Below are 7,968 nucleotides of genomic sequence, written 5' to 3'. Positions count from 1 at the left end.
AAAGCCCAAAAAAATGAATGCAAATAGTCCAGCCAGCCTCGAGGGAGCTTGGACTGAGGCCACAGCACCCTGCAAAGCCCAGCCTAACTTTAGGAAATACTAGATCCAAAACAAAGTTTCTCTATCCCAAACGCTGTCCACATGACCCTGGCAAGCCCTTGGATCCCGGAGGCTGCAATGGGACTTCTCTGGGCCACAGCACAGCCCCTYTGGTCACTGTCTTGCTGGCAGCTCAGCCAGAGCAGTGACCTGATGTGACATCCCAGGCTCACCCTTGGCTCTGCCCCCTGGTTTTTCCAGGGCACTTCCCAGTTGGGTGTTCCAGGGTGGGATGATGAGCAGCAGGGACACAGACAGCGACCAGGGATCACTCATGGCTGTCAGCTCAGGGAGCTGTCCTTTCCCTGCCACTGCCCCTCTGCTTCCCTTGTCCCCAGGGGGCTGGACAAACACCCCCAGCCCAGTGTGACAGGCGAGCACTCCCCTTCCATCTTCTTTACCACAGCCCAACTTAAAACAGAACCAAACAGAAACCCAAACACAAACTGGGGACGCGGGATGGGACGTAGAACACTTTGGACTTGAAAACAGGGGACTGCAAGAGAGCAGGGGGTGTCTCCCAGGGAGGACAGCAGAGGAGGGGAGGGGACACCGTCATTTACACCGATCAGGAGAAGCTGTAATCTATACACAGTGGTAGAAGCCAAGATATATTACATGAAAGAACACACTGAGTGCATGRAGTCACCCACAGCGGGTCAGACTGGCACAGTTGTCTCGAACAAGACCCTGGAGTTGCAGTTGGTGTTTGTTGTTGACCTATCTAGCTCGCTCTCTATATATATAGCTATGTATAGAATTTCTCTGCATGCATTTGTCTCAAAAGAAGCTGTACAGCTGGGCTGGGTTTCTCATCCCCACCCCGTCTCGGTCTTCATTTTTTCCGGGCTAGGAATGCCACTCCCACAATCACAGCCAGCGCGGCCACCGCCACTCCTCCCACGATGATCAAGGGCTTCATGTTGTCGAAGAAGCTGCCGGGTGACTCCTCGGAGCTGTTTCCCTTGTGGTCAGAGTCAGGGGACTGGCCGCTGGCCTCCTGCGTCTCCGTGGCGGCGGGGCCGCCTTTCAGGTTGCTGTGGTTGTTGGCGGCGTCGCTGCCTGCTTTCTTGGTGGCCGTGGCAGGAGCAGGCTGCTCTTTGGGGGTCTCCTTCTTGTCTGCATTGCTGGTGGGCCCGGGGTTGGGTTTTTCTGGCTTTGCAGAGCCGGCAGCTTTGGTGTCGGGTTTGTTGGCGCTTCGGACGTTGCCTTTGGAATCCATCCCAGGGGTGCTGTGGGTAGTGGCTGGAGGAGCGGGGCTGTCTCAGCTCTTCTCCCTCACCTGGCTGCTGCAGGAAGCAGAGAAGCCAGCCGAGCTCGAGGCCTGGGAGYGGCTGTTTCAGGATGGTTATCACACCGGCAGGATCCTACCTAGACATGGTACAGCACCTGCGGGGGGAAGCACAGCAAAGAGAGGTGAGAGACGGGGCACAGTGAGCTGGTGATGCTCTGCCTCGAAATGATGGAGGAGGGCAGGAGGGAAAACTGGAAAACTGGTGGCTCCTTCTTTCRGAACTGTGAGCTCCATTCAAAGCATTTACTACAGGCTTGCAACAATCACAAAACYGGGAAATGGCCTGGGTTGGAAGCCACCTTAAAGCTCACTTCGTTCAGGCCATGGGCAGGGACACCTTCTACTATCCCAGTCTGCTCCAAGCCCTGTACAACCTGGCCTTGGACACTGCCAGGGGTGGGGCAGTCACAGCTTCTCTGGTCAGTCTGTGCCAGGGCCTCAGCATCCTTACAGGGAAGGATTTTTTTCCTAATATCAAACAGGATCATCAAACAAGTGGGACCATCATCTATGGCTGCCACATCTGGGCAAATCAAAACAAGTCCACCCCGGCCATTTGTCAGCAATGACAAACTCACCTCCACCCAAATAAACCTGACTTTACATTTGCTCACCCTTTCCATTCCTTCTGGGTAAGGAGAGAACACGCTGCTCCTTGGAAAACAGATGGACAGACCTTCCCTGCTTATCTCACCTTCCACCCTTCCCTTTGCAGCAGTATCCCGAGGTCAATTTAGGAAGTGGTTAATATGTSATCTTGTGTGATACTCTGCCTCCAGATGGGCACTGCACAAAAACCAGGATTACTTCCTCAGTTTCACAGGTACCAAGGACAAAAAGATTTTTTTTCCTSCCAGCATTTCTGTGGAGCAACAGCAAAACAAAGCAAGTGCCAGATCCTCAGCTGGTGCRACACAGGGAATTAACTGCATGGATTTACTGCAGAGCTGGATCTCTTAGTGATAGAGACATCTCAGTCCTATCATCTCCTTTCAGGGTTTGCTGAATTTGCCTATGAAGCCAAGTGATCAGCTGGGGCTATTTTCCCCAGGGAACTGATGGAAGYGRTGAACAGCATAKCTGCACCATAAGAATTCAGCAAAGRYGGCCTTTGAGGGGATGYAAAACCACCCCACAAACCTGACAGGGCAGGGTGAGCTGAGGCTGGAGCTCCTGTGGCTGCATTTCCACGTGATGGGAGAAGAGGACAATGCACTGGGCATTTTGCCAGCAGRCTCTGGCAGCGCCACGTCAGCCCCCAGCTCGGGAAATGAGAGGTAACCACAAGGCAGCGTCGGATCCGAGCCGCCGGCATCGCTGGCTCCCCGCTGACCTTCAGGGCTGCCAGGGAGCTTTCTGCCTGCTAAGTGAAATCAGAGCTCATTGTCTGGATCCAGAGCTGAAGAGGCTCCTCAAAAACCTCAGCAAGCAGAGGTTCCTTCCACAGCGGCTCAGAGGGCAGATCGCTCCTCTAATGACAGGAAGAAAGTCCCAGGGCTGCAGACACAATCAGTGCTGCTGAATCTTCTGGAAAAGAGGCTGACAAACGTGGGGTTTTCATCTCCATCTGGGCAGGAATGGAGGAAACGCCACAGAAATGCCAGGTTTGGGTCTAGAGCAAAGCTGGGCGACACCATATGGCTCCTAAGTGTAAGATGGAAACACTCCTGTTCTCCTCCCTTGCCAGCCATTGCTTGGTGGCCACCAGCTGCTCCAGTGCCAGTCAGCTGGAGTGGACTGAGGAAACTGCAGCACCAAAATCACAGAATTCCACAGCTCTCACAGAATATCCTAAATTGGAAGGRRCCCAYAAGGATCTTCCAGTCCATCTCTTCACACTGCACCAGGCCTGGTGACCATAAAAAACCTGTATTTCTCACTGACTGCAGCTGGGCAATGCTTGCATTCCCTAGTTTGGGACACTAAACCCAAAAAGCTCAAACTCAGCCACTCTCATGGATTGCTGAGGGTTTTTCAGGCACTTGGGCATCCTGTACCACACAAASACCACCCCAGATGCTCACCCAGCTTCAGACCTCACTGTGGCTTGGGACTCAGGAGGGAAACATGGTCCTGGCTGAGTGCAAGAATATTTTCCTCTCAGTGCTCGTTCTGTAATATTTCTGCAGATATCACCTGCCTCACATTTTCCTACCACTTCCAGAGAGCATCCAAACTGCTCTGCCAGCACAAATCCTACATAAATGCAGGGTTGGGGCTGCACAGTCGCTCCCARGACTCTGCTCCTCTGGTTTGGGACCAATCTATTCTTATTTTCAATCTAGTACAATGAGATACAAAGAAATAGTAAGTGGAGCCCACAACTGAAGTGGGCTCAGAGGTTAAAGCAGCAAGTCAGACTAATACTGGCATAAATATTAAATTACCTTCTTTGATATCAATTAACTGGGCCACTCACACACTCGGATATTTGTGTGGTTACAGAACATGGACCAAGCATTAAACTTCTGCTCTTTCCCTAGGAAAACTATGTGCAGCCTATGGAGATGGTGAGGTGAACCACAGGGAGGGCAAGCTCACCTTTTTGCTGAGAAAGGGGAATCCTGCACAGTCCAGGTACCCCTCACTGATTCCAATTTGCAGATTCCTAGGGGCAGGAAAACTGATTTTGCTTGGAGCCCATGCAGCGTGTGGAGCCTTGTCCAACTACCACCACACCCTGCACTGGCACAGACAGAATGTCCCCATTCTAAGTGAATTTCCACTAAAAGCAACACAAACCCCTCAAGCAGCTTAGAAAAGGTTTTAAAAGATGTAGAAACCAAACTAAGCCCAAAAAAATCAATATCGGCCGTTCTTAAGTGCCTGATAAAAGGGCTTTTGTCTATGGTTTTCCATCACTGCAAGTGATTGTCCAGMACCTCTCCAGACCTCTGGCCTGGCCCCTCCTTCTCCCCCACACCCGGGGTACCCTTAGCAGCACATTCTCTTCCATCCCAGTACTTAACCCTCCTCAGTGTGCTTTTAGYTCCCTACCTTGGGAATCATCTCCTGGCTCCACACCTGCACTTCCAAGGGCACGGCCATGGGCTCATCTTTAAGCACCTCTGTTCCTCCCAGACTGAAGAGAGAGGCACTTTCCTTATTTCCAAAAACTAAGCCTACACATGAGGATTCCCTCCCCATCCCTGTCTTGTCCTTTCCCCTCATTCTATCACACCAATTTTTTTTCTCTAACAATACGATTTTCTACCTTTGCTTCCTTCTTTACAGCTCCTCACATCTTTTTACTCCTCCCTTCTCTCTTGGCAGTTGTTGTCTCTGCCTGTCTGCCCATTCCTCCCCCTTCCAGCTCCCTCTCTGCCTCCTACACAGGCAGCAGCACTCAGGAATAAGATTTGGTGGGAGACAGACTTCATTCCCTCCCTTTTCCCCACTCCAAGCTATTCCTGTTCAACAATCAGTGCTCTTTCAGGGAGGTTCTCACTGCCAGCAGCTCACCAGCTCTTTCCCAGGCTGGGAAGAAGGAGCTGGCATAATAAGACCAAGGATGACAAAGGAGAAAAAGGCAAAGGAAAGACTTCCAAAAAAAAAATCCTGCTGCTGCAAGGATTGGCACACAAACACCATGGCTCCCCTGGGATGCTCTCAAGGTCAGTCGGACTCACCCAGCGCAACAAGCTGCCCTCAGCTGGAGCAACAGGCCAGCACAGGAACAGCATCCCTCAGCTCCCCAAAGGGCACCTTTTCTGCCTCAAATCCCAGCAAATCACCAAACACATCTATTCATCTGTCTCCTGCGTGCACAGATGAGAGCTGCATCAACCCTGCACCGAATGGAGCGGATGAGTCATTGCTGAGCTGTGCCACGGCACAGATCTGTCAGGGTGGCCCCTTCCCTCTGCACGAACCAGCCCCATCCCATCCCATCCCATCCCATCCCATCCCATCCCATCCCATCCCATCCCATCCCATCCCATCCCATCCCCAAATCCTCTCATCCTGCCCTACTGCTCCCATCTGGAAGGAAAAGGTGGTCACTTTGCAAGACCGAGCAGCTGCTCCAGGCTGCGGGTCTGGGGTGCAGTGGGAAGCTCATCCATAGGGATTTTCCCTCTGTTGTGACAAGCAGCACATTTCCATCAGGTCCCCAACTGCCACGCTGAGAMTGGCAGCAAGGAAGGGTTCAACAACACCATGGGGTTATGTATCAGGATTTATCCTGCAACAAAGGCCCGTCCCTACACTCCAGGTAGGAAACACCCATCTTGGAAACAGCTGCTGACCACATCTGACCCAGAGCAATGCTGTGCAGAAAGGACCAGAGGTGGCAGGAAACTGTTTATCTTCAAACCTTCATCTCTTCTTCCCTTCTTTGTCCTGTTTGGAAGAAAGGCGCTTACCCCGTTGTGTGCAGGACAGACAGACAGACCCTTGCTCTCCCTAAGGAAATGCTGGCACCAAAAGTGGCTCTGGCACAGCAGAGAGAGCTCCTTTCCCAACACTCTGACCATCCCACTCTCCTCAGCCTTCCTGTCTAACCCCTACAGAATGCAGCTTGTGCCACCCTGYCCTTTGGGAAGTGTCCCCAGGGGTCTGTGCCTGTCCCCTCTGCCACACGTGGAGTGATCTGTCAGGGCTGGAAGGATTTGKGACCAATCCCAGCCTGTTCCTTCAACGGAGCAGCACATTGTTTCACAGCACTTCAACTCTCCGTTTCCAACAGGGAAAACCAGCATTTCTCCCTTTTTGTGAGCTGCTGGGGGAACGAACAGGTCAAAGGCAGAGAGATGCCAGGCAAGCACCCAGGAGAAGGACRGCAGAGTAGTGACTAAGCCTTTTCCCATGGCCAAGAAGTGCAGCGAAGACAGATGAGGTAATGCACCRCCTCTGATATTACCATCAATATTAAAGCAGCTTTACATAAGGAGCTTGTGTTCTCTCAGCTCCCCAAGGAGGATTTCAGCTCCCTTCCAGGCTATTTCGGCCACCTTGCTCCTGACTCGACGCACGGCGAGCGTGATCAAACGCAACGCAAGCCCCACGCCCACAGAGCCACTCGTCACTGAYGCTTTCACACGGCCTCGGTGACGCTGCACAGCCAGGGACAGGCTGTGCAGGAGCCTGCTGTGCTTCCCAGCCCTCCCAAAATCCAGCCCTCGCAGGAAAAAAAAGCACCAAGTCGCAGAGAACACCGGTGACCCACTTCACTCTGATGRGATATTAATGAATCCTTTTCCCAATCTGTTGTTTGTTACTCCCCACATCCCTCCCCCCGTCCCTGGATTAAACGCTTCCCCTCACTCAAACAAGCCCTTCGAATCTTGTTGTACAGAGTGTCAGACACTGGAAGTATTTTACCAGTAGCAGCAGGCTCAAATTGCTGCCAYGGGGGGAGATTTGCCAGCCAAGCCTCTGCTCCATGGCTGCGGTGGTTCCTGCAGCTGCTCTGAGTCCCAGCACACCCCTCACTGCTCCAGCTGGTGCTGGCAATGACCAAAAACCTAAAACCTGCACCCACCACCCCCAGAGCTCCCAGAGCATGGTCACTGAGCCATCTCCCCTCTCTCCCAGGCTAATGCATCCACTCTCAGAGATTGGGCTGTACCTGGCACCGAGGCGAGGTGTGGGACAGGATGGGCTCCTGCAGCCTGGCTACAGCAGCTTTGCCTTCCCCCTGCAAAGAGAAAGGCTCTGGGATGCAGGCCCTGGGCCACCAGCTGCACAGAGGTGTGACACCAGTGCCAGTGTCCTCTCTGGAGGCCACCAAGCCACGCTGCCCACACAGGTGACACAGCACTTCAGGCTCCCCACCAGCAGGAGCACAGGAACAGGGCATTAATGATCTTTTTCTGCAGATGACAAGCTCTGAGCCAAGCCTCACCTCAGCAAGCTCCTGGGATGGATGTGGCAGACATTTTATTCTCCCAGAGACGGAGGTGGCATTGCAAACACACCACACACCTGCCAGGGGCTCAGCTTGTGCTCTTTTGGGGGGGTTTAACCCTAAACACGGCTCCAACCTACCCTGGTAACACACCCTGCCTGTACACAGCCACGTGCACAGCAAAAAGCAGGCGCTACCAAGCAGCCGTGGGAGAGAGGAGGTTTTGTCTCCAGCCACGTGCTCTGAGTGACTCCGTAGGGGTGGGCACTGAGTCACAGCCAGCATGGCCCTGGCCTGCTGTCTGCAAGAGAAATCACTCCTGGCAAGGTCCCTCAGATGCCACCAGACACATCTTATAGAAAAGTAAATTCTAGAATTTGACAGCATCTGGAATTTTGCTGAGGTTGGGTGGGAAATACCCTGCTGCAAAGTCTGGATCCTCAGGGTCCTAACACAGCCTCCAAGCCCCCAAAACAGAGTTCAGAGCACCTCAATTTGCTGTGCTAACCCTGCTTTGCCCTTGGGTTTGAACCCTCCTCAGACATAAAATCAAACTCCCTTTTCCCCTCTACAGTTCAATTTTTTTTTTTTTTTGGTAGCAGAACAAAATTGTCGCTTTTACCCCTCAAAAATCGGGATGTTTTAGATCTTGAGCCTGTCTCTGGCAGGGCTGAGCACCCCTCACCCCAAGACAGAAATTCAGGGAGCAAAGGAAAAGCTTCTCAGC

General features: G+C 52.7%; 1 protein-coding gene across 2 annotated transcripts in view; it reads right to left on the bottom strand.

Annotated features, from left to right (window-relative positions):
- Nucleotides 1-481: 481 nt before the first annotated feature.
- CEND1 (cell cycle exit and neuronal differentiation 1) overlaps nt 482-7,968 on the bottom strand; it is a 10,599-nt gene continuing 3,112 nt past the window's right edge. For both annotated transcript variants that reach the window (XM_057382703.1, XM_057382704.1), the window contains exon 2: nt 482-1,488. In XM_057382703.1, the coding sequence (XP_057238686.1) occupies nt 935-1,321 (387 nt within the window). In that variant the 5' untranslated portion in view covers nt 1,322-1,488 and the 3' untranslated portion in view covers nt 482-934. The remainder of the gene's footprint in view (nt 1,489-7,968) is intronic.

This window comes from Malurus melanocephalus, unplaced genomic scaffold, assembly GCF_030028575.1.
Source record: "Malurus melanocephalus ecotype Western Australia unplaced genomic scaffold, MMel_1.1 scaffold_580, whole genome shotgun sequence".
NCBI lineage: Eukaryota > Metazoa > Chordata > Aves > Passeriformes > Maluridae > Malurus > Malurus melanocephalus.
The sequence above is the reverse complement of the archived record's forward strand: the minus strand, read 5'-3'. Positions and strand labels throughout refer to the sequence as shown.